At 40.4% G+C, this 26,756-nt stretch overlaps 1 protein-coding gene across 2 annotated transcripts in view; it reads left to right on the top strand.

Annotated features, from left to right (window-relative positions):
* LOC122552879 (ribosomal protein S6 kinase alpha-5-like) overlaps nt 1-17,150 on the top strand; it is a 128,621-nt gene extending 111,471 nt beyond the window's left edge. For both annotated transcript variants that reach the window (XM_043695994.2, XM_043695995.2), the window contains 4 exons: nt 9,197-9,388; nt 12,276-12,432; nt 12,661-12,815; nt 13,814-17,150. In XM_043695994.2, the coding sequence (XP_043551929.1) occupies nt 9,197-9,388; nt 12,276-12,432; nt 12,661-12,815; nt 13,814-14,080 (771 nt within the window). In that variant the 3' untranslated portion in view covers nt 14,081-17,150. The remainder of the gene's footprint in view (nt 1-9,196; nt 9,389-12,275; nt 12,433-12,660; nt 12,816-13,813) is intronic.
* Nucleotides 17,151-26,756: the final 9,606 nt, after the last annotated feature.

Here is a 26,756-nt window from a genome sequence, read left to right as displayed (position 1 = left end):
TTAAAGACTAGCAAGTTAGATAGATCAAAGAGCATATTTCACAGAGTTGATGATATTCGAGCAGCAGAGATGTTTATCCCACTATGTTCCTGGTAACAGCTTATAGAATACAGAGTCCTGCGTCATCTACTTGGGATGAACTCTGACAAAAATCAGTATTTCTCTCTCGGTTCATGACTATAGATAAAATCTTTCAATACAATTTTATTTTTCAGAGCATGTACAGTTTCTTGAACCCCTCAAGTACAACTCTTTTAGTTCAGCATAGATCACAAAGTTTTGCACATAAGGTGATAAGAGAAATAATTTTTCTTGGGAAATGAAGGTCTAAATGGGAATAAAAATATCGAAGGACACAACTTCAGAAATCATTAAAATTTACAAGTTGGCAAGTCATTTAAAAAAAACAAACATGCAGGGTCTATTTCTGAATCAATAGAATGCAAAAGCAAATTGTGTTAAATTTGTATAGAGTTTTGATACATAGAATACTGAACTATTCTGGTCTCCAATTAATAAAGAAAACACATATGGTGGCATTGCAGAAGGCACTGTAAAGGTTTACAAGGTTGGTACTAAAATTGAAAGGTTGTACCTATTATGAAAAAAGATGAAACTGGCTGATGCTCTTTTCCCTCAGATAAATTTGAGGAGTGACCTTTATAGAGGCCTTTAAAACTATTAAGGGGTTTCATAATGTACATATAGTGAAAATGTTTCTTCTTATAAGGAAATTCAACACTAGGGATATAAATTTGTCACTGATAAATTGAGTAAGGAATTCATCTGAAACTTTATTGCCCAAAGATTGGTTTGAATGTGGAATGCTACCACTTGAAGTAGTTCAGGTTTAAAAAAATGCATTTTGAAGGGAATTTAAGTACTTACATGAAACAAAAAGCAATTAAAAAAAAGTCATGCTGATGAGTTAAAGTGGAAAGGTGGCTGGTGTGGAGCATAAATATTGGGACAGACCAGCTAGGGTGAATGCTTGTCTGCTGTCATTCTGCAACTACCACTTATTGCATCTGAAATGTAATAAATTGTCTCATTACAATTCACTGGAGCATTCTAAAACAAAAATGGCACTGAACCACCTGAGTTATTTGGGCATATAACCAAAGGTTTAGTCAAAAAGGTAGATTTTAAAGAGCAATTGAAAGGAGGAAAGCAAGGTAGAGAGTGTGAGTAGTGTAATCACCAAAATTGTGATTAAAATTGAGTCCACTCAAGAAGCCAGAATTAAAAGAGCACAAGTTTCTTGGAGAGTTGTAGTGTTCAAGGAGACCAGGTGTGGAGAGATTTTTTTAAATCATTCATTCATGCGATGTAGTTCGAACTTGCAAATTCTTCCAATTCATCCTCTTCTTCCACCATAGTATCTCCTACAATTGATCCAGGGTTCCAGATATTCTTCAAAGCTTTTAAGTTGCTCATCTTCTGCATTCTTTCCTTCAAACTACTACCCTCAAAATGAAAAGAGGCATGTAGTATTTCATCTGATGAGTTCTGCATTGTACCGTACTTCCTCAAAACCTAGCCAGTAGGTTTTGCTGGCTAGACCATTTATTGCTGATGTCTAATTACCCAACGAGTAATCACAGTTACGATCAATCATATTTGCTGTGTGTCTGAAATGACATGTAGGCCAGGCCAGGCAAGGATAGCAGTTTTCTTTGTTCTTGTTTCAGAAGATAGAATATGAGACCAGAATTCATTCAGTAATCAATCTAAAGGTGACTAAATCACGAATGAGGGTTTCAGCTATAGCTGAGTTGGGATAGGGGCAAAACTAACCAATATTTGGGGATGAGAATGGAAATGGTAATGAATAAATATGTAGTCAAAAGCTCATACCAGGTCAACCATAACACCGAGGCTACCAACAAACCTGTTTAGTCTCAGACCGTTGTCAGAGAGGGGGATATATTCAATAGTAGGGAATGAAATTTGAGGCAATTACTGAAAACAAAGGCTCAGTCTTCCCAGTGCTTAATTAGAAGAACTTACTACTCATTCATAGCAGAAATTGATGAGCTATCTGATAACATTCTAATATCAGAGGAGTTGGGAGAGGAGATGGTGAAGTAGAGCTGCATGTCTTCAGAATATTAGTGAAAACTAACACCCTGTTTCTGGATAATGTTGTTTAACGGAAGCATGGAGATGAGAAATAGAAGGAAGCATGTACCGTAATTAACCATGTGGGAGCCGGAAGAGAAACTACACTAAGTGAATCGATAAATACAGTTTGAGAGGTGAAAACTAAATCATGAGAACATCCCACCCAGCTGGGAACAGTGAAGAGCAATGGAGGAGGATGATATGGTCAACCACATCAAAGACTATGACAGATCCAGGAGGAGAAGTTTATCTTTCTCCCAATCACAAAGGATACCATCTGAGAATTTGATAGGAGCTGGTTCACTCCTGTTCAGGTAGGAAACCTTATAGGAGTGGTCCAAACTAGGAAAATAGATGGACATAGATTTAGAAATTACACCACATTCAGAGACCTAGGAGAGTAAAGGGAGCTTGGAATTTAGGGCAGGATTTACAAGGATTATGGTGTCTGGGTTTTTTTTTGAAGGAGCGTTGAAATCAGACTTAAAATAGAGAAGGATAATAATTCAAGACAAAACCATATTAACAATATCAGTTAATGGGACCTGGAGCAGGCAGTTGGATCATCAGTGATTTAGTGGATGTAGAGTTGAGGGAGCAAGCATTAGATCTTGTGAAGTTTTGAGATGGCATGAGGGAAAATAGGAGAGAAACTGGAGAAAGATGTGTATTCAAGACTAATGTTGGAGGGAGTTATGGAAAACAATTGGCCAATAGAGATAATGGAATTCTTAGGTAATTTCCTCTCCCATCTTGTTCTTTTGTAATTATTTGAAATTTATGTCCTCTAGATTTTGACTCCACTGATAGTGGAAACTATTCTCTTTGATGGAAAACCAACACATTGCCAAACTGTATTGTTCTGACCAAAGCTTTAGGTTTACTTTAATAACTTCTTCTGATCCTGTTTTTAAAGGTCAATACTAATATTGTTTTGTTTTTAAAATGACTAAAGTCATGGAATACTTGAGAATACTAAAACTATTATCTGTATTTTGCTTATCCTTCCAGAAGGATCTTAAATGAACCTTATTTTAACATCCCATTGCTTCTTAACTAATTACAGGGCAAAACTTCCTGAGACCAGTCTTAGAATGTTTCAATGTATGACCCGTGTTCTTCTCACAGTTAGATTTAAAGTCATTTTCCAGATTCACCTTCTCAATCTCAGCATCTTATACATCTCTTTAAGATCACACCGAGGCCAGTTCTCTACCTGCCTGCAGTAAATTTAGTTGTAAAGGCAAAGAAATTAATGAAAAATGGTCTTAGTGATCTGTTATTCTCAGATGGGCAAATGCAGAAATAATTGTATTGCTTTATATAAATGAGTGGTGTTAATTGTAACAATGATCAAGTATCTTGTTCTTCTACATCACCCATTGCTGCACTTTATAGAGTCATAGAGATGTACAGCATGGAAACAGACCCTTCGGTCCAACGCGTCCATGCCGACCAGATATCCCAACCCAATCTAGTCCCACCTGCCTGTGCCCGACCCATATCCCTTCAAACCCTTCCAATTCATATACCCATCCAAATGCCTCTTAAATGTTGCAATTGTACCAGCCTCCACCACATCCTCTGGCAGCTCATTCCATACACGTACCACCCTCTGCGTGAAAAAGTTGCCCCCTGTTTTATATCTTTCCCCTCTCACCCTAAACCTATGCCCTCTAGTTCTGGACTCCCTGACCCCAGGAAAAAGACTTTGCCTATTTATCCTATCCATGTCTCTCATAATTTTGTAAAACCTCTATAAGGTCACCCCTCAGCCTCCGACGCTCCAGGGAAAACAGCCTCAGCCTGTTCAGCCTCTCCCTGTAGCTCAGATCCTCCAACCCTGGCAACATCCTTGTAAATCTTTTCTGAACCCTTTCAAGTTTAACAACATCTCTCCAATAGGAAGGAAACCAGAATTGCACGCAATATTCCAACAGTGGCCTAACCAATGTCCTGTACAGCCGCAACATGAACTGCCAACTCCTGTTCTCAATTCTCTGACCAATAAAGGAAAGCGTACCAAACGCCGCCTTCACTATCCTATCCACCTGCGACTCCACTTTCAAGGAGTTATGAACCTGCACTCCAAGGTCTCTTTGTTCAGCAACACTCCCTAGGACCTTACCATTAAGTGTATAATCCTGCTAAGATTTGCTTTCCCAAAATGCAGCACTTCTCATTTATCAGAATAAAACTCCATCTGCCACTTCTCAGCCCATTGGCCCATCTGGTCCAGATCCTGTTGTAATCTGAGGTAACCTTCTTTGCTGTCCACTACACCTCCAATTTTGGTGTCATCTGCAAACTTACTAACTGTACCTCTTATGCTCGCATCCAAATCATTTATGTAAATGACAAAAAGTAGAGGGTCCAGCACTGATCCTTGTGGCACTCCACTGGTCACAGGCCTCCAGTCTGAAAAACCAACCTTCCACCACCACCCTCTGTCTTCTACCTTTGAGCCAGTTCTGTATCCACATGGCTAGTTCTCCCTGTGTTCCATGAGATCTAACCTTGCTAATGAGTCTCCCATGGGGAACCTTGTCGAACGCCTTATTGAAGTCCATATATATCACATCTACTGCTCTGCCCTCATCAATCTTCTTATTTACTTCTTCAAAAAACTCAATCAAGTTTGTGAGACATGATTTCCCATGCACAAAGCCATGTTGACTATCCCGAATCAGTCCTTGCCTTTTCAAATACATGTACATCCTGACCCTCAGGATTTCCTCCAACAATTTGCCCACCACCGAGGTCAGGCTCACCGGTCTATAGTTCCCTGGCTTGTCCTTACCACCCTTCTTAAACAATGACACCACGTTTGCCAATCTCCAGTCTTCCGGCACCTCACCTGTGACTATCGATGATACAAATATCTCAGCAAGAGGCCCAGCAATCACTTCTCTAGATTCCCACAGAGTTCTCTGGTACACCTGATCAGGTCCTGGGGAGTTATCCACCTTTAACCGTTTCAAGACATCCAGCACTTCCTCCTCTGTAATCTGGACATTTTGCAAGATGTCACCATCTATTTCCCTACACTCTATATCTTCCATATCCTTTTTCACAGTAAATACTGATGCAAAATATTCATTTAGTGTCTCCCCCATTTTCTGTGGCTCCACACAAAGGCTGCCTTGCCGATCTTTGAGGGGCCCTATTCTCTCCCTAGTTACCCTTTTGTCCTTAATATATTTGTAAAAACCCTTTGGATTCTCCTTAATTCTATTTGCCAAAGCTATCTCATGTCCCTGTTTTGCCCTCCTGATTTCCCTCTTAAGTATACTCCTACTTTCTTTATACTCTTCTAAGGATTCACTCGATCTATCCTGTCTGTACCTGACATATGCTTCCTTCTTTTTCTTAACCAAACCCTCAATTTCTTTAGTCATCCAGCATTCCCTATACCTACCAGCCTTCCCTTTTACCCTGACAGGAATATACTTTGTCTGGATTCTTGTTATCTCATTTCTGAAGGCTTCCCATTTTCCAGCCGTCCCTTTACCTGCAAACATCTGCCTCCAGTCAGCTTTTGAAAGTTCTTGCCTAATACCGTCAAAATTGGCCTTCCTCCAATTTAGAACTTCAACTTTTAGATCTGGTCTATCCTTTTCCATCACTATTTTAAAATGAATAGAATTATGGTTGCTGGTCCCAAAGTGCTCCCCCACTGACACCTCAGTCACCTGCCCTGCCTTATTTCCCAAGAGTAGGTCAAGTTTTGCACCTTCTCTAGTAGGTACATCCATATACTGAATCAGAAAATTGTCTTGTACACACTTAAGAAATTCTTCTCCATCTAAACCTTTAACAGTATGGCAGTCCCAGTCGATTTTTGGAAAGTTAAAATCTCCTACCATAACCATCCTATTATTCTTACAGATAGCTGAGATCTCCTCACAAGTTTGTTTCTCAATTTCCCTCTGACTACTGGGGATGGGGGGGGTCTATAATACAATCCCAATAAGGTGATCATCCCTTTCTTATTTCTCAGTTCCACCCAAATAACTTCCCTGGATGTATTTCTGGGAATATCCTCCCTTAGCACAGCTGTAATGCTATCCCTTATCAAAAATGCCACTCCCCCTCCTCTTTTGCCTCCCTTTCTATCCTTCCTGTAACATTTGTATCCTGGAACATTCAGCTGCCAGTCCTGCCCCATCCCTGAGCCGTGTTTCCATAATTGCTATGATATCCCAGTCCCATGTTCCTAACCATGCCCTGAGTTCATCTGCCTTCCCTGTTAGGCCCCTTGCATTGAAATAAATGCAGTTTCATTTATTGGTCCTACCTTGTCCCTGCCTGCCCTGACTGTATGACTCACTTCCGTTCTCAGCTGTACCAGTCTCCGATCGATCTCTTTCCTCAGTATCTACCTGGGTCCCACCCCACCACCTTACTAGTTTAAATCCTCCCAAGCAGTTCTAGCAAATTTCCCTGCCAGTATATTAGTCCCCTTCCAATTTAGCTCCTTCCAATTTAGGTGCAATCCGTCCTTCTTGTACAGGTCACTTCTCAAAAGGAGATTCCAATGATCCAAAAGTGTGAATCCTTCTCCCATACACCAGCTCCTCAGCCATGCATTCATCTGCTCTATCCTCCTATTCCTGCCCTCACTAGCTCGTAGCACTGGGAGTAATCCAGATATTACTACCCCTTGAGGACCTCCTTTTAAAATTTCTACCTAACTCTCTGTAATCTCCCTTCAGAGTCTCAACCTTTTCCCTTCCAATGTCGTTGTTTCCAATGTGGACAATGACCTCCTGCTGGCCCCTCTTCCCCCGTGAGAACATTCTGCACCCTCTCTGAGACATCCTTGATCCTGGCACCAGGTAAACAACACACCATTCTGCTTTTTCTCTGCTGGCCACAGAAACAGAATCCCCTAACACAATTGATCTCTTGGAAGCCGAAGTACCCCTCGTCGCATTCGAGCCAGTCTCAATACCAGAAACTTGGCTGTTTGTGCTACGTTCCCCTGAGAATCCATCATCCCCTACATTTTCCAAAACAGCATATCTGTTCGAAATGGGTATATCCACAAAAGACTCCTGTTCTAGCTGCCTACCTCTCTTATCCTTCTTGGAGTTAACCCATCTATGTGACTGTATCTGAGACTTTCCCCCCTTTCTATAACTGCCATCCATCACATATTGTTGCTGTTGCAAATTCCTCATTGCTTCTATTTGTCTCTCCAACCAATCCACTCGATCTGATAAGATTCGCATCCAACAGCATTTATAGCAGATATAATCCACAGTAACCCTTAAACTCTCTCTAAACTCCCAAATCTGACAAGAAGTACATATCACTGCAAAGGCCATTTTTGCTCCTTCACAATCTACAGATCCAGAAAATAACACTGTCTTATTCCTCTACAAACACTGCCCCAGGTTAAATTAATAGCTATGGCTTATATTTTAAGTTTAATCAAGAGACTTATCTCCAAAAACATATAATCAAGAAAGAATCCACTGTACCCACTACTGCAGCCTTTCTCTTGGACAGACTTAAAACAACAATTAACTTATCTGATTCTGTGCTGTGAACTTCGTCCAACAGTTCCTCCAAGATTAGTTGTGAATTTCACTGTTTGTTAATTTTCCCAGATGCAGTCCGATGTCCAGCGATACACTAATTCAAACAGCAAAGGCGGTAATTGTGCAGGTTTTCTTTTTCTCTCTCTCTCACTATCACTCTCACTCTCTCTCTCTCTGTCTCTCTCTCTCACTCTCACTCTCACTCTCACTCTCACTCTCACTCTCACTCTCTCTCTCTCTCTCTCACTCTCCGGCACTGTCCTCACCATGTGCTTCCTTTGTCTGCTCTTCTCCCTTTTAAACTGCTGTTGTTTTGACTTTTTTTTCCCCAAATTTTCAAAACAATGCAACAGCATATAAAACAGTGATTGCTGCTCCTGGAATTCGAGGAAATCATCTCCAACACCTAAAATACCTCAGAATCCTAGAGGTTCTACTTTTGCCCTATTGTCATAATTTATGGCAATTGGAGGCTGGGTGTTGTCCAGTAAACAAAATATATTACTACGACATTTGTTTTTATGTACCTTTTTAAAGGTAGCAATGAAATACACCTGCAGTGACACTGCACTTGCTAGAGTGAGCGGCACGGTGGCACAGCAGTTAGCACTGCTGCCTCACAGCGCCAGAGACCCGGGTTCAATTCCCGACTCAGGCGACTGACTGTGTGGAGTTTGCACGTTCTCCCTGTGTCTGCGTGGGTTTTCTCCGGGTGCTCTGGTTTCCTCCCACAGTCCAAAGATGTGCAGGTCAGGTGAATTGGCCATGCTAAATTGCCCGTAGTGTTAGGTAACTGGTAAATGTAGGGGTATGGGTGGGTTGCGCTTCGGCGTGGCGGTGTGGACTTGTTGGGCCGAAGGGCCTGTTTCCACACTGTAAGTAATCTAAATCTAAGATTGTCATAATGTGCAGTGCCACTATGCTTGTAGTACATCTCAATACTACCATTTGGTGGCATGCTAATGTATTTGAAAGTGTACTTTTTTTTTGGTTGTTAGGTTACTAGATGATCATTTAACATCGTTAATGTGCAGTTGTATCACAAGACTTCGTTTGTGCACTCTAATAATGCTAATCACTGATACAGATTGCCTATTTGGAAAAATCTAGTTGAATATTTGTTGAACTAGAGTTGAGAGGTTAAAGTACTTTTACTAAAATTAACCACTTTCCATCTATATGATTCAGAAGGATTTATCAGTTTTTTAAAATTTTATAATACATTCCAGCCAATGTTTTGAAAATTGATTCAAATTTTGAGTTTTTGGGCTAAATGTTGGGTTTTGATAGAAGAAATGCATACTGTGTGTGTGACTTATTTTGACTTATTTTGTATGTGCCATAAGGAAACAAAAATTCAATGCTGACACTGCTAAATAAGTATACATAAGCCTATGCAAGAAATGCTTCAAAATTTAGTTAATAAATCTTAACACTTAACAATTTTATCTTTATAGCTTGTGAGCAAATATTTAAAAGATTAATGCAAGAAAATACACTTAATCATTGTTTCTTTTTATAAACAGAATATCTTGTTTACTGATCAGAATGATGATGCAGTGATCAAAATAGTAGATTTTGGGTTTGCAAGAGTTAAGCCTTCTGACAGCCAGCCATTGAAAACTCCGTGTTTCACTTTGCAATATGCAGCTCCCGAAATTTTCAAGCAAAATGGTTATGATGAGTCTTGTGACCTGTGGAGTATTGGAGTAATATTAGTAAGTATGTAAAATATTTGAGTTATGTATCATTCAAACATTTGTGAAGGAAGAATTGATATTGCTGCATATTCAATAGTTGTCCTTTCATGTGTAGGATTTAAGTTCCAAAAGTCCAAGCAAAATGAAAGTCCAAATCTTGCAATGCTTTTAGGAATTCCATACACATCACCTTAAATGAAATAGTGTATCAGAAATTAACACACAATTGTAGTCATACTTGGAAAGGCTATAAAAAATAGCCAGTTTACAAACTTTATCCTAATCTTATTTCTGTAAGTGAGTATGGGAAAAGTTTTTCATTTCCCAACTCTAAGATCTTCGTGCCTTCAGTGACCAGAAAGTTTACATGGAAGAAAATTTGCTAATTTATTTAATGGCATGGCCCTATAAAAGACTTGTGCAACATACTTTACCAAATTTATAAATCGAAAGGTACAATGAAATAATAATAAAAAGAGATGCAAGTTATATCTGTGATTTCACTTGTGGTATCTTGTACTATTCAAAATAAAATGTGTTGCAGCAGGTACATGAGTAAATTCATCAAATCTATGTTCCCAGTGTGAACAGATTTTTTTCTTCAAAACCGATTCATGCAGGTTTGCACTGTATCTCTGATTTAAACTTTCTTTTTTGAGTGTAATTTCCTCCCAGGAGCAGCAGATTAATTAATTTATCCTAATGTAATTGCTACAGTACAAGCTTGCAGCTTCAACCAGTGTGGAGCATTGCGGTGGAAGTATTAACACACATACATATAAAATAATAAAATGATAGAGGTTTATAAGATGATCAGAGGAATAGATAGAGTAGACAGTCAGAAACTTTTTCCCCGGGTACAACAGAGTGTTATAAGGGGACATAAATTTAAGGTGAAGGGTGGAAGGTATAGGGGGATGTCAGGGGTAGGTTCTTTCCCCAGAGAGTGATGGGGGCATGGAATGCGCTGCCTGTGGGAGTGGCAGAGTCAGAATCATTGGTGACTTTTAAGCAGCAATTGGATAGGTACATGGATGGGTGCTTAAGCTAGGACAAATGTTCAGCACAACATCGTGGGCCGAAGGACCACTTCTGTGCTGTATTGTTCTATTGTTCTAAATAATTGTAGGCCATTTGGCTCTTTGAGTCTGCTGTGCCATTCAATACGATCGTGGCTGATCATCCTGCTCAGTATCTGTTCCTTCTTTCACCCCGTACCCTTTAATGCCTTTAACCCTAAAAACTGTATCTAACTCCTCCTTAAAAACTTTTAATGTTTGACCACAACTATTTTCTGTGACAGAGAATTCACTGGCTCATCACCACTTTCTTAACATATTGCCATTAAGATAATTTTCTTCCTGTATTTGCTACCAAATTAGATAATCACACATTTACTGGAGTCGGGTGGTGCAGGGGCTAATCCAGATTATGATATCTCAATGTACAAAAATTACCCTGATCCATTATTTTTAATTTTGCAGAAGTTTATTGGAAGACTATTCCATACTTTTTAAAAAAATTAACCCTGAAATGTGAATATAAATGACAAGGTCAGGATTCATTACCCAGCCCCTAGTTGTCAGAAGAAGGTAGTGAACCTTTGTCTTGGACTATTGCAACCAATTCTTTCTTGTGATTGTTGCATTGTAATTGAATGGATTGTCAGGCTTCTAGAGAATGCAGTCAAGAGTCAACCTTATTGGTGTAAGACTCGAATGGCATACAGACAAAGATTAATGTTTTCTTCTCCAGAAATAGCATTAGTGAATCAAATAGGTTGCTATTACAATCAAGTCATTTCATGTCACTTTAACTGATACCAAATTTTTATTTCCAGGTTTTTAAAAAATGAAATACAATTCTCAAAGTACCGTGATAGAATCTGAAATCCTATTTTGTCTTGATTAATAGTCCATCGCTCTGAATTACCAGTCCATTAACATTGCTGCTACTAAAAGTATCTAAATTTATACACTGCCAAAGTAGTCTGAATTACACATTTGCTGAAAAACCAGGTGTAAGTGATTTTTTTAAAAAAAATTTTACATGAAAAATAAATGAGGAAACTACCTCAGATCCAACCCTCTAATTTGGCACTGCCCTCTTGAACTGTCCTATCTGTCCTTCTTCCTTTCCACCTATTCACTCCACCCTCCACTCCAACATATCACCATCACCCCCTACCTTCATCCACTTATTGCATTCCTAGCTTCCTACACCACCCCAGCCCATCCCCTTCCCATTTATCTCTCAACCCCCTTGGGCACCCCCACGCTCCTGAAGAAGAGCTTATGCTTGAAATGTCAACTCTCCTGCTCCTCAGATGCTGCCTGACCGGCTGTGCTTTTCCAGTTCCACACTTGTTGATTTTATGCCATTCCTTGGCCGTCCAGACTAAGTTGTCACTGCCAAGAATTTCAAGTGGAGAAAGGAAAAGAAGTGGCAGATTTAATGTTCTGCTACAGGATATAGTCACCTCCCCAAACTTCGCCAAAATCTTTTTTCTGATGCTGTCTAACATTTTTTATATATGGAGCAACAATCATCTAATTAGAAAGGTAATCTGTGAGATTGATGCTTCCTCCTAATTACCCAAATATTTACTACATTTTCCATTACTTAGAAACCTAGTTCAGGTAGTGTTGCAATAAAACACATTTATGTAAACTAAATGATGTAGCTTATTTATTATTTACAAATGTGTACATATGTATAGATAATACACATACGTAGATAAAAGTAGACCAGGGAATAGTTTTTTTTAAATGTACCTTTATCTATTTGGAATCTTTTAAAGATTAGAATGGGACTACATATAATTCCTAATTACCCAAATATTTACTATGTTCCATTGCTTTGAAAATAGCCAATTATAATGGTTATGTATTTTGTTGCATTCTAGTATACAATGTTGTCTGGACTGATTCCTTTCCAAAATATGCAGCGAACTGTGATATCGAGTATTGATGAAAAAACAAGAACAACAAAAGAGGGAAACTACTCGCTTGCTGGAGAAGTCTGGAACAATGTTTCTCAAGAAGCTAAAGAGCTGGTGCAAGGTAATGTACCTTTCAATTTTAAAATTGCAAATAAATTGCTCAGGTAGTGTTGCAACAAAAGACATTTATGTAAACTAATATGTTGCTTATTTATTATTTACAAGTAAATGTACATATAGATAATACACATACATTCATAAAAATATACCAGGGATTTTTTTTTTAATATACCTGTATCTATTTGGGATATTTTAGAATGACAGTACATATGACTTCACAATTCTATAGGTTTACTTACTGTGGATCCAAACTCTCGTCTGAAGTTATCTAGCTCAAGATTCAACAACTGGTTTCAAAATAGCCATTGCTTGTCCTCTAATCCATTGATGTCTCCAAATATTCTTGAATCTTCCACAAACAGTTACTTCAAAGCTTCTTTTATGGTAAGACCTTAAATCAGAAATTAAACTGGAATGATAATATTACAGCAATGTCTCTGCATTGTTTTGTCAGTTTATTCCAAGGCAGTAAGAAAAACTGAAATTGCTGGAAAAGCTCAGCATGTTTGACAGCATCTGTGAAGAGAACTCTTCTGAGGAAGGATCACTGCAGCTGAAATATTAACTCTGATTACTCTCCACAGATGCTGCCAGATTTGCTGAACTTTTCCAGCAATTTCGGTTTTTGTTTCTGATTTTTAGCATCCACAGTTCTTTCAGATTTTGCTCCAAAGCAGTGTTCTTTTCAAAAAAATCAAAACTATTTTGAAGATTTTTCAAATATAGTGCACTATTATTCATGAAGTAAACACAAATATCACATTTACAAAGCTACTCAAATGTTAGGATTAGCTTGAAACATTATGTCCCCTTCCCACAATGTAAGTTCTAGCTTATTTATATATTTCAAATGTGACCATGTTCCAACAAGTTGCTGAGGCCATCCAGTAGTTGGTAACTAGATAGTTGTTGGCATCTGGATTTAAGTCTAGAAAATTGAACTGCTAGAAATTTGTTCATGAATAATAGCCACATGGATGAAATAGTAGAGGTTGCCTTCTACCTTTTTGAACTGTACCCCATCACAAAGTTGAAAACCTTCAGAAGAGAAGGCTGGAAAATTGACAAGCTAAAAATAATTCTTTATGGCATTTTACATACCTGGTTTCTCATGTTTCTTGGTGCACACCACACCTGTTTTAGAGCTGGAAGTAGCTTGGGAAAAATTGGCAATTGGAAAGAATATGTGGTATCACCTTGTCAGCATTGAAAACTTTATCAAAATTAGACAACCTCACATTGTGAACAGTTAAATTAATCCCATCATCCTACAGTTCTCCAATGCATTTAACTAGGATGTCAGGAAATCTTTCAAGAATATTTTATGTAATGTTACATTTGTTATGACTATATTATATTTTGAGTATTGCTTTCTACTTTAGGCTGTTAATAAGTGCAAGAGAGAAGGATTTTTCCTCCAAAGTGTTGAAAACGCTCCTTTGGCAAAGAGACGAAAGATGAAGAAAAGTAGCACAAGTACAGAGACTCGGAGCAGTTCTAGTGAAAGCTCAATTTCTTCTTCATCTCAGTCTCATGGCAGAACATCTCCCATATGTATCGTCCAAGTTCCTCTACCAGCAAAAACATCTGCAAGTGTCTTCCAATTTTCTGAAACTTTAAGCAGTAGTTTCAATGATGCTTCAATCTAGCTATTATAATAGTAATTTTCAATATTTAATTGCCTTTTAAGATTGATTGGCAGCTGTACTTTTGGTCACCCAGGTGCCAAACTGTGGAATCTTTCTCTAAAACCCTTTGGTACTCCAACTTTTCCTCCTGTCTGCCCCCTTTCCCATCCACTCAATCCCACTTACTCTTCATTGATGGCCTTCCAATTCTATTGAATGGTGGAGCAGGTTCAAGGAACTGAATGGTTTACTCCTGCTCCTAATTTTTGTGTTCTTTAAACTCACCTCTTCCACCAAGCTTTTTGTCACCTTTCCTAGTCTTTTCTCCTTTAGTCAGTTTTAGCAAAACTTCCCTTGGACCTCCTGAAGCACAAAAAATGCAAGTCAATAATTGCATCTTGTAAAAAGAGCTCAAAAGGCAACTTTGTTATAAAAGTGTGAGTATTTTACAGAAAAGCATTCTTGTATATTACCAAACAATGAAGCTTGTTCTCTGATGCAAAGAGAAGCAGCTTTAGAGTGCAAATTTGAATAACCATGTGGCTTAGAGTTGAAAATTTAACAGCTTAATGGTGAAATAATGATGATTTTAAGGGTGTGTTTCTGTTGTGAAGGTGAATTATCTCATACTTAGACGTAGCTATGATTCTGGTTTTGTTTCGGTGCAGCATCTATTTACTGTTCAACCTTGGTAGAGAATTTTCATGTTTGATTTCTAGTAAGAATGGGCTAAAGATATAGAAAGAAATGTTTTACAAACAACTTGGGTGGCATGGTCATCTTAACTTTTTGGGGTTCTTGAGAAAGAATAAGCAATTAGAGCGCTAACCACTGACAGATAATTAGAGGAGGATTAGGCGGAGTAGATGGGCATTAGCAGTAAGAATTGTTGGGGGATAGGGAGAGTTATTGTGAACTGTGAGTGTGTTAAATGTGCTTGATGTGTATTTTGTAATTTTGTAAAAAATATCATCAATAGGGTGCTTCAAAAGCTGTTACTTTAGAATCTCGAATCATTGAAAATATCGCAGCCCGATCGTGGAAAACTAATCAACCTGACTCCTGACAAATTGCAATTTTGTAGGACTATGATAATGCTTTAAATGGATCTTCTGGAATAGAGGAAAAAGCAGCAATCATAAGAAACACAGCAATGGTGGCACAGAGATATTACATTTTGCAAACAGATTTCTTGGAACAAGCATGCATTTAATGGCAGTTTATTTTCTTATGTTTTAGGTTTGTTATTCTTTGCAATAATGTTGCTGTAAAGATAGATGGGCGTTATTGGGCTGGGAACAGGTGAATTATCTCAGGGGCCTGGAATCATTGAGGGCCAAAGATGTGTCATACAGTTCTGACTGGAAGAACTTTGTGTTAATGTTCTTGAATTCCAGAAACAGTGCATGAAGTACGAACTGAGAGGGAGTTGTGTACTTTTGTAGTGGTATTATATGAAATATAATTGGCTTCAGAATGATCTGTAGGTAGACTTTTTAAAAGCAAGTATGAGTGAATTCCTTCTGGTGTTCTTTGGGAATTTGGGAATCACAGCCATCATGGGCTTCAGCACTAAGCTGAAGAAACACAGCCCATGGAAAGTAGTTTGTTGTGAAGAGGGTGCAAAAATGAAGGCAGATGAAAATAGGTAGACCTCATAGAAAAAAAATTATTGAACATGTTTCCAACAGATGTTGGGTGTTTTCCTGGGAAAAGTGAAAACATTTTGATTATTTTGTTCTGTTATTAATAGGTCGTCTTATGGTACAACGTCTGTTACGTCTGTACGTCTAGGTCAAAAGGTCAATTTAGAGTCCCGTGGCAGGAACTTTTTGGCAATGGAAAGTATGTTTGTAAAGTGGCCAAAAGATTGACTATCAGCCTGTAAGTCCTTCTGTATGTCTGATGGCAGATGGCAAGAGTGGGAGAGACTTTTGGTCAACCATCATACAGAAGGCAATGGGAAACTACAGCAATACTTTGCCCATAGCAGTGATTTCATCAAATGGAAGTCCTTGATCCAACACATTGAACTAGACTGGGAGAAAAAACAAAGAGATGTAATTAAATCTCCAGTCATAAATTTTATTATTCAGGTTTATTCAGTTGGTGACTCAGGCAATATTGTAGCTGTAAAATGCATAAGTAATTGTTTCAGAAATTTTTTTTGCAGTACTTCATTTATGCATATAGTTTGTTAAAAATCTGAAGGAACTAAATGCTCTTATTGTCCCTGTTTACTCTATCATATTGTTACCTTGTACTACTTTGAATTCAATCACATTTACTTGGTAACTCAAAACAAACTTCTTATAATTGCCTGAAATAATAACTTAACAGATGCATGATGCTATGACGTCTAATACCTCTGAAACCATACTTTCACGTGAGAAACCTTTGAAAGGGTTAATGTTATGAACATGTGCTAGATGCAAGAAATTAGTTATATAGATGGAGAAGCCTATTTAGGTAAACTGGGTAATTATTGCTGATATAAGCTATTAAATAAAGCAATAAAGAATATTTGTGTTTGTAAATAAGCATTAATAATTATCATACTTCAAATATATTTTAAAACTTCACTGTGTAATAAATACCTATTTTGAAATAAATTTCACTTCCTATCAAGAAAGAGAAATCTGCTTCCACTACTCTGATGATGTATCAGCTATGTGAGATCAGGCAAGCTTTTAATAATAGTTCTGAAGTTTTGTCTGTAATCTGTTAAAAAGTATTGTTATAAGTTCAATTATAAATTCTTTCAATGAATAAGATATTCTAGCTGGTCTAGGAAAAATAGTCATAACTGTTGCAAGCTATTTTCTATTCTGTATGTCTGCAGTTGTAAATTATTACTAATCACATGTCTGCTTTGAGTAAAGAAATGAAATACCATCTTCCTGATGTGTTCTTTCTTTAAACACAATATTTTGATTTTTATATAGTTTGCTTTTTGTGCAGTTTAATTTTAAATATATTTATTTGTCTCTATTAGAGTAATTGGGTACAGGAAACAAAAACACTTCAAGCAGCAACGTTCTTTACAGAGTGGAAAAGTGCTTGTATTTTCCAATAAACTAGTTCAAAATCATTCTTGTATGTGGTTGTGTTTTATTAGCAGCATTTTTAGAATCTTCTTGCGTACTAATAATTATACAATTTTCTGCAGTTATTTCAGAATCTTAGAACAGTTATAGTTCAGGAGGACTATTAGCCCAATGTATCTGTGCTGACTCTCCGAAGAAACAATTCATCTTGTGTAACTCTGCTGCATTTTCCCCTCAGTCTTGCTTGTTCTTCCTATTTGAATAATAAACCAGTTCCCTCTTGAGAGCTTTGATTGAACCTGACTCCATTTAACAATGCAGAAGTCTAAACCCTCTACTAATTAAAACCAAACACCCTGAAAAACTTGCCTCGTACTCAGTTAAAAATGTGAGAGTGATAGAGAACTCCTAATTTCCACTATTTAAAGGAAATTAACAATTTATTTCCCTAATAAAACGCAAAACAAAAACTATTAACAAATCCAAACAGGGGTGGCACGGTGGCTCAGTGGTTAGCACTGCTGCCTCATAGCGCCAGGGACCCAGATTTGATTCCTACCTCGGGTGACTGTCAGTGTGGAGTTTGCACATTCTCCCTGTGTCTGTGTGGGTTTCCTCCAGGTGCTCCGGTTTCCTCCGGGTGCTCCGGTTTCCTCCCACAATTCAAAGATGTACAGGTCAGGTGAATTGGCCATGCATTGGTATTAGATGCATTAGTCAGGGGTACATATAGGGTAGGGGAATGGGTCTGGTGAAATACTCTTCAGAGGATCGGTGTGGATTTGTTGGGCCGAAGGGCCTGTTTCATGTTGAAGGGAATCTAATCTAATTACATAAACTTGAGATTTAAGTCCACGTAGTCTCTGTCTTCTCCACTGTCTTCTATCTTTCACCTGATCTCCCTGGGTCATCATTTTTACTACTTCTGCAGGAAAAGGTACCTTTTGATATAGGGTGCCGCCTTATTTCTTTGAGAGCAAGATGTTCAGTGGGCAGTTAGCTCTCCAGCTCCATGGCAGTTGCTTTGCTGTTCGGTGGCAGTTGCTCTGACCCATTTTCAAATGTCCTGGTTTTGTACCACCCAATACTGTAACCTGTCATGTTGCCAATACAATAAATTCAAACTCAACTGAGTTTTAGTATGCTGGGCATAATTTATATTAATTGGTTAAATTTGAATTGTTGTCAAAACAGCAACCAAAACTCAGGTACTCATTTAACAGCCATTTGCTACATATATCTACTTTGGGACAGCCCATCTTTTAGCTGTTCTGTTCTGCAGCTGTGGCTGTACTTTAAATTTACTTTATAAATTCAGAAAACATTTTCTGTCTTAAAATGAACATATACTCTATTGACTTTGTAACAATTACACTTAGGCAGTGCCTTCCAAATTCTAAATACTCGCAGCATGAAGATTTTCCTTCCAAAGGCCATTGCTGCTTTTACCAGTCATCTGTGCTCTCCAGTTCTAATAGGAAATTTTCCCCATCTACTCTGTCCAGACCCCAAATGATTTTGGATACCTCTATCAAATCTCTTCTCAACACTCTCCAAGAAAAACAGTTTCAGATTGACTACATATTCTACCTGGAGGAGAAAGTGAGGTCTGCAGATGCTGGAGATCAGAGCTGAAAATGTGTTGCTGGAACAGCGCAGCAGGTCAGGCAGCATCCAGGGAACAGGAGAATCGACGTTTCGGGCATAAGCCCTTCTTCAGGAATGAGGAAAGTGTGTCCAGCAGGCTAAGATAAAAGGTAGGGTGGAGCCCTCCTCCCTACCTTTTATCTTAGCCTGCTGGACACACTTTCCTCATTCCTGAAGAAGGGCTTATGCCCGAAATGTCGATTCTCCTGTTACTTGGATGCTGCCTGACCTGCTGCGCTGTTCCAGCAACACATTTTCAGCTACATATTCTACCTACATAACTAAGTTTTCTGACCCTGAAATAATGTTTTTGAATCTCTTCCACATTCTGCCATCCTCATCTGGCCTACGTGTGACTCCAGACCCACAGCAACATTGTTGACTCTCAATTGCCCTCTGAAATGGCCTAGCAAACCATTCAGTTGTATCAATCACTACAAAGTCTCAAAAAAAAATGAAACTGGATGGATCACCTGTGATCAAACTAGGCACCAGAAAAGATGACGACAGAAACAGCCCCATTGACCCTCCAAAGTCGTCCTTACTAACATCTGGGGAGTAGTGCCAAAATTGGAATAGCTGTCTCAGCTGTCTTGAGCAACAGCCTGACAAAAGTCAAACTCTTAGAATCATACTTACAGACAATGTCCCATACATCACCATCCCACTGGCAGGACAAACCTGGCAAGAGGTGGCAGCACAATGGTATATAGTTGAGACGGAACACAAAATGGCAAGGGATTTTCAATATCCACCACCAAGAGTGGCTAAACAGCAGCTACATGTCGAGCTGGTCATGTCCTAAAAAACATAGCTGCTAGACTGGGTCTGCAGTAGGTGATGAGGGAACCAACAAGAGGGAAAAACATACTTTACCTCATCCTTACTAATCTGCCAGCTGTAGATGTATCTGTCCATGATAGTATTGGTAAGAGTGACCACCGCACTGTTCTTGGGAGTCAAAGACCCACCTTCAAATTGAGAATAACCTTCATCATGTTGTGTGGCACTATCATTGTGCTCAACGGGACAGACTTTGAATAGATCTAGCAACTCAAGACTGGACATCCATGAGACACTGAGGGCCATCAACAACAGCAGAACTGTAATCCAGCATAATCTGAAATCTCATGGCCCGGCATATTCCCCACTCAACCATTACCATCAAGCCAGGAACAGCACGAGGTATTCTTGAAATGAGGTGTCAATCTGGTGAAGCAACCAAACAGCACTACTTGCACGCCAAGCAGCAAGTGTTAGGCAGAATTAAGTATTCCCACAACCAACGGATCTGATCTAAACTCTGTAGTCCTGCCACATTCAGTTGTGAATAGTGGTGGACAATTAAACAACTCACTGGAGGAGGCGGCTCCACAAATATCCCCATCCTCAATGTTAGAGTCCAGCACATCAATGCAAAAGATAAGACTGAAATTTTTGCAGCAATCCAGCCAGAGGTGCCAAGTGAATTATCCATCTCTGCCTCCTCCCATTGACCCCAGCATTACAGATACCAGTCCTCAGCCAATTTGATTCACTCCACATGAATATCAAGAAACAATTGGAGTCATTGCATACAGTGAAGGCTAAGAGCCCTGATAACATTCCAGCAATAGTGCTGAAGACTTGTGCTCCAGAACAGTTACAACGCTGGTATCTACCCAACAAAGTGGAAAGTATGAGCTGAAAATGTGTTGCTGGAAAAGCGCAGCAGGTCAGGCAGCATCCAAGGAACAAGAGAATCGACGTTTCAGGCATAAGCCCTTCTTCAGGAATAAGGAAAGTGTGTCCAGCAGGCTAAAATAAAAGGTAGGGAGGAGGGACTTGGGGGAGGGGCATTGGAAATGCGTTATGTGGAAGGAGGTCAAGGTGAGGGTGATAGGCCGGAGTGGGGTGGGGGCGGAGAGGTCAGGAAGAAGATTGCAGGTTAGGAAGGCGGTACTGAGTTCGAGGGATTTGACTGAGACAAGGTGGGGGGAGGGGAAATGAGGAAACTGGAGAAATCTGAGTTCATCCCTTGTGGTTGGAGGGTTCGGGCGCTCTTCCTCCAACCGTCGTGTTGCTATGGTCTGGCGATGGAGGAGTCCAAGGACCTGCATGTCCTTGGTGGAGTGGGAGGGGGAGTTGAAGTGTTGAGCCCGGGGTGGTTGGGTTGGTTGGTCCGGGTGTCCCAGATGTGTTCTCTGAACCGTTCCGCAAGTAGGCGGCCTGTCTCCCCAATATAGAGGAGGCCACATCGGGTGCAGCGGATGCAATAAATGATGTGTGTGGAGGTGCAGGTGAATTTGTGGTGGATATGGAAGTATCCCTTGGGGCCTTGGTGGGAAGTAAGGGGGGAGATGTGGGCGCAAGTTTTGCATTTCTTGCGGTTGCAGGGGAAGGTGCCGGGAGTGGAGGTTGGGTGGTGGGGGGTGTGGACCTGATGAGGGAGTCACAGAGGGAGTGGTCTTTTCGGAACGCTGATAGGGGAGGGGAGGGAAATAGATCCCTGCTGGTGGGGTCCGTTTGGAGGTGGCGGAAATGACGGCGGATGATCCGCTGTACATGGAGGTTGGTGGGGTGGTAGGTGAGGACCAGTGGGGTTCTGTCCTGGTGGCGGTTGGAGGGGCGGGGCTCAAGGGCGGAGGTGCCGTAAGTGGAAGAGATATGGTGGAGGGCATCGTCGACCACGTCTGGAGGGAAATTGCGGTCCTTGAAAAAGGAGGCCATCTGGGTTGTACGGATTTGGAACTGGTCCTCCTGGGAGCAGATGTGGCGGAGACGAAGGAATTGGGAATGTGGGATGGCATTTTCACAGGGGGTAGGGTGGGAGGAGGTGTAGTCTAGGTAGCAGTGGGAATCGGTTGGTTTATAGTAAATGTCCGTGTTGATTCAGTTGCCCGAGATAGAAATGGAAAGGTCTAGGAAGGGGAGGGAGGAGTCTGAGACGGTCCAGGTAAATTTGAGGTCGGGGTGGAAGGTGTTGGTAAAGTGGATGAACTGTTCAACTTCCTCGTGGGAGCACGAGGCAGCGCCGATACAGTCATCGATGTAGCGGAGGAAAAGTTGGTGGGGGTGGTGCGAGTGTAGCTGCGGAAGATGGACTGTTCCACATATCCTACGAAGAGGCAGGCATAGCTGGGGCCCATGTGGGTGCCCATGGCTACTCCTTTGGTTTGGAGGAAGTGGGAGGATTGGAAAGAGAAGTTGTTCAGGGTGAGGACCAGTTCAGTCAGTCGAAGGAGAGTGTCAGTGGAAAGTGGAAAGTATGTCCTGTACATAAAAAGCAGGATAAATCCAATCTGGCCAATTACTGTCCCATCAGTCCCATCAGTCTACTCTCTATCATTAGCAAGGTGATGGAAGGTGTCTGCAACAGTGCAGCTGCTTAGCAATAACCTGCTCGGTGATGCCCGGTTTGGGTTCCGCCGTGGCTTCTCAACCCCTCACCTCATTACAGCCTTGGTCCAAACACAGCCAAAAGAGCTGAATTCCAGAGGTGACATAAGAGTGACAGCCCTTGACATCAAGGCTGCATTTGACCGAGTGTGGCATCAAGGAGCCCTATCAAAACTGGAATTGACACATAGGAAGATGGTAGTGATCGTTGGAGGTCAGTCATCTCAGCTCCAGGACATCTTTTCAGGAGATCCTCAGTGTAGTGTCCCAGGCCCAACCATTTTCAGCTGCTCCATCAATAATCTTCCCTCCATCATAAGGTCAGAAGTTGGGATGTTTGCCAATGATTGTGAAATGTTCAGCACCATTCAGGATGACTCAGACACTGAAGCAGTCAGTATCCAAATACAATACGATGAACAATATCCAGACTTGGGCTAACAAGTGGCAAGTAACGTTCACGACACACAAATGCCAGGCTAATAAGAGACAATCTAAACACTATCCCTTGGTATTCAACGGTGTTACCATCACTGCATCTGCCACCGTCAATATCCTTGGGATTGTCATTGACCAGAAACTCAACTGAACTCACCACATAAACATTGGCTACAAGAACAGGTCAGAAGCCAGGAATATTGCAGCAAGTAACTCACCTGATTCCTCAAAGCCTGTCCACCATCGTCAATGCACAAGTCAGGAGTGTGATGCAATATTCCCCACTTGCCTGGATGAGTGCAGCCCCAACAACACTCAAGACACTTGATACCATCCAGAACAAGGCAGTCCATTTGATTGGCACTGCATCCACTCCCTTCACCACCAATGCTTAGTAGCAGCGGTGTGTACTATCTACAAGATGCACTGCAGAAATTCACCAAAGATCCTCAGACAGCACCTTCCAAACTTATGGCCACTTCTATCTAGAAGAACAAGGGCAGCAGATATGTGGGAACAGTACCACCTTCAAGTTCCTCTTCAAGCCACTCACCCTCCTGACTTGGAAATATATTGCCATTCCTTCACTGTCACTGGGTCAAAATTCTGGAACTCCCTCCCTAATGGCATTGTAAGTCAACAGGTGGACTGCAGCAGTTCAACAAGGTGCTCACCACCGCCTTCTCAAGGGCAACTCGGGATGGCAATAAATAAATACCTGGAGACAGGCCAGCAACACCCACATCCCACAAATGAATAGAAGAAATAATTCACTGATATCTTCACATTCATTTTGAAGTGTGATGCCCAGACCTGGACGTGATACTCCAACTGAGGCTAAGCCATGCTTCCGTAAAAGCTTAACAGAACTTCTTTGCTTTTGTACTCTATGCCCCAATAATGAAGCAGAGGATACTATATGCTGTTTTGCTCTTTCAATCTGTCCTGCCACCTTCAGTGATTGATGTACATATGCCCTCAGATCCCTCTGCACTTCTACCTCTCTCAAACTTGTACTTTTTATTTTCTACTGTCTGACCACATTCTTCCTACCAAGGTGAATCATTTATGCATTATATTTCATTTGTCTTTCCATTTCATCAACTTGTCTGTGTTCTTTTGAAGTCTACACTTCCACCCCCTCCTCCATGTTCACAAAATTTCCAAGTTTTGTATTGTCTGCAAATTTTGAAATTTGGTCCTTATACCAAAGTTTAGGTCAGAGCAGAGAACAAAGCATGCCCCTGGAGAGTTGCATTATAAACCTTCCTCCAATCCAAAACACATTCATTAGCCACTACTTTTATTTCCTGTCACTTAATAAAGTTGCATTCATGTAGTTTCTGTCCCTCTTATTCTATGAGCTTTAATTCTGCTCGCAAGTCTGTTTTGCAGAAGTAAATGTATACTATATCATAGTGTTAACCTCATTAACCCTCTGTGATTACTTACTCCAGTAAATTTGTTAAATGGTATTTGACCTTAACAAATCCAGGCTCCTTCTCCTTAGTTAATGTACGTTTGCACAAATGACTATTAATTTCTTCCAAAATCATTTTTTCTCAAAGTCCTCCACTTCAGAGGTTGAGCTGACTGACCTGTAGTTGCTGAGCAACAAAATCACAGAAAGACAATATAGTAGATTTACCTCCTCCATCTACCTATCTCACTCTCAGCTACCTGCCCCCAGATTCACCCACCTCCCATTTATTTCACTGCCCCCTCGGCTCACAGCCTCATTCTTGATGAAGGGCTTTTGTCTGAAACGTTGATTCTTCTGCTCCTCAGATGCTGCCAGACCAGCTGTGCTTTTCCAGCTTCACACTCTCGGCAGCATTTGCAGTCCTCACTTTCACCTAGATCTTACCATACGTAAGTCGTGGTACAGCTGATTCTCTGGGAATTGCTCAAAATGTTGCAAATTCTGATTGCTAATTATTTGTCATCTAGAGTTCTCAGAAAAAGTCCCAGGTCTCAGGATTCCCATTTATTACATTAATGATTAGCAGGAAAAAATTAGAATTTAAATCTTCTCTCATCCTGATTAATATGAAACTATGAAGACCCCCAAAACCCCAATTCAACACTGACCACTTCATCACCCTACCCTAACCTGTACTCCACAGGAGCCATCTGACACTGAAACCTAACCAGACATAGCTAAACCCCTCCCTTCCCCATCTCATCAACTGCCAGCCACTCTCACCTGACACCTCTACTTCTTCATCCCTCCAGACCCCCAAAACCCCAGATCAAAACATCCTCTCAATATACATGGACCTGACACCAAACCCCACCACCACCTGCATTCTCCCTTCAGCTCCCTAATACAAACACAACCCCATCCCATCAGACCTGCACTCACTGACCTACCACAAGCCCTCTTCTGATTACCTGTCACATTTCTCCTCCCCCAAACCACCATCACCAACTGGATATATGTTGCACTTGCCTCCCTGGTATGATAGACCTTCGCTCATCATCCCTGGCATCAGTGTCTTCCTAACTGCCAAATGCATCTGTATATTAATCTTGAGACAATGGACCAAAACCAGAAATTGCTGGGAAAACTCAGTAGGTCTTTCAGCATCTATGGAGAGAAAGCAGCATTTGTTTCTGGTCCAGTGACCTTTCAAATCAGCTTATATCCTGGAATCTTATATCCTGCAACATAAATAGAAAAAAGTTGCCCCATTTAATTTAACCCTTCTGAGTTTCACATTACTACTCAAACTTTATGGCTCACCAACTATTTTGTTTAAAGCCCTAGTTATACAATTCGCCAGGACTCTGGTCCCAGCACTCAAGTGGAGCCTGTTCTATCCCAACAGCTCCCTCCATGTCCAGTGCTGATGCCAATTTCCCATAAATTCTAACCCACTTCTCCCACATCAATCTTTCAGTCACCTCTTTAATTTTTTTGACCTTCTGCCCATTTGACCTTGGCAACAAGGGGGGCACAGGTAGTAAGTTGGGGATTATTATCTTTTTGTATCTGCTTAATTTAGCTTCTAGTTGCTCATAATCCTTCAGCAGAACCTCTTTCTACCTATATCACAGGTAGCTACACAGACTACGCAATTGAATCTTTCCCTTTCCACTCCAAGTTTCTCTGAAGCCGAGGTGATAAATCCTAAACTTATTACCAGGCAGGCAATGCAGCTTCAGAACTCTCAATCCTGGTCATAGAGAACAGTGTTGATTGCCCTGACTATACTATCCCTGATACTATAGTCAAGACTGTAAACTATACTACGCCTATACTATCCATATTTAATGCATCTATCTACTAATCTTCCCCAAAGCTCCCACTCTTGTTTACACAGGGACTAAGAATCTCAAACCTGTTAGACAAGCTTAAGAGCTGAGGCTCCTTCACTACCTCCTGAATCGCTTTACCTGACTTGCTCATAGTCACACCCTCCTGTCCCTGACTGTACAGAGATAGTTAATCTAAGGGGTGTCTGCCTCTTGAAACACAGCATCCAGGTAGCTCTTCCCCCTCCCTGATTTGTCGCAGTGTTCAAAGCCCAGATTCTAGTTTGTGAACTCAGGGCTGAAGTTCCTCAAGAAAAAACTTTTCAATTTCAAAAATATTCTTTATTTATAAAATATCTTTATATACATAGTAATTAAAGCAGTTCGGTTCAATATAGTAGCATATGAGGAAACAAACATTGGTTTATTTGCTGGATAGAGTCAAACTCCAAAGGCTTTTTTTACTTTACAAAATTATATTTACATACATTTGAGGCATCAGAAGGTTCCAATAGCTGTATGGACCCCCATTTAACTTTGGCAGAAAGACCTTACACGGTCATCTTTCCCCACTATGCCTTGGCGGCAACTGCCCCAAGCTTTGGTGCATCCCTCAACACTTATCACAGATGTGGTCACTATGAACCACGATGGGGTCCACCAACTGCCACATAATGCTGGTCCAACACATCACCAGGTGCTATTTATTTAATTAGTTTTTCATTTCCTTCTTAATTTCCTAATGGTCTTTTAGTTTATAATATATGATTATCTGTAAATATTTCTCCTATTTACCTTCAATCTGAAATAACCTATAATGGACACTCTAATTAGTAGCTATTACTAACTAATGAAGTTATGGTTTTCATGTGATGTTACTCTGTTTTGAGCTGGGCTTCAATTTATCTAGTTTAAAAAAAACCTTACGC

This window comes from Chiloscyllium plagiosum, unplaced genomic scaffold (assembly GCF_037043375.1).
Source record: "Chiloscyllium plagiosum isolate Xiang-an unplaced genomic scaffold, Cpla_swu_hap1 HiC_scaffold_10, whole genome shotgun sequence".
In the NCBI taxonomy this organism is placed as follows: domain Eukaryota; kingdom Metazoa; phylum Chordata; class Chondrichthyes; order Orectolobiformes; family Hemiscylliidae; genus Chiloscyllium; species Chiloscyllium plagiosum.
This window is presented reverse-complemented; position numbering and strand designations above follow the sequence as displayed.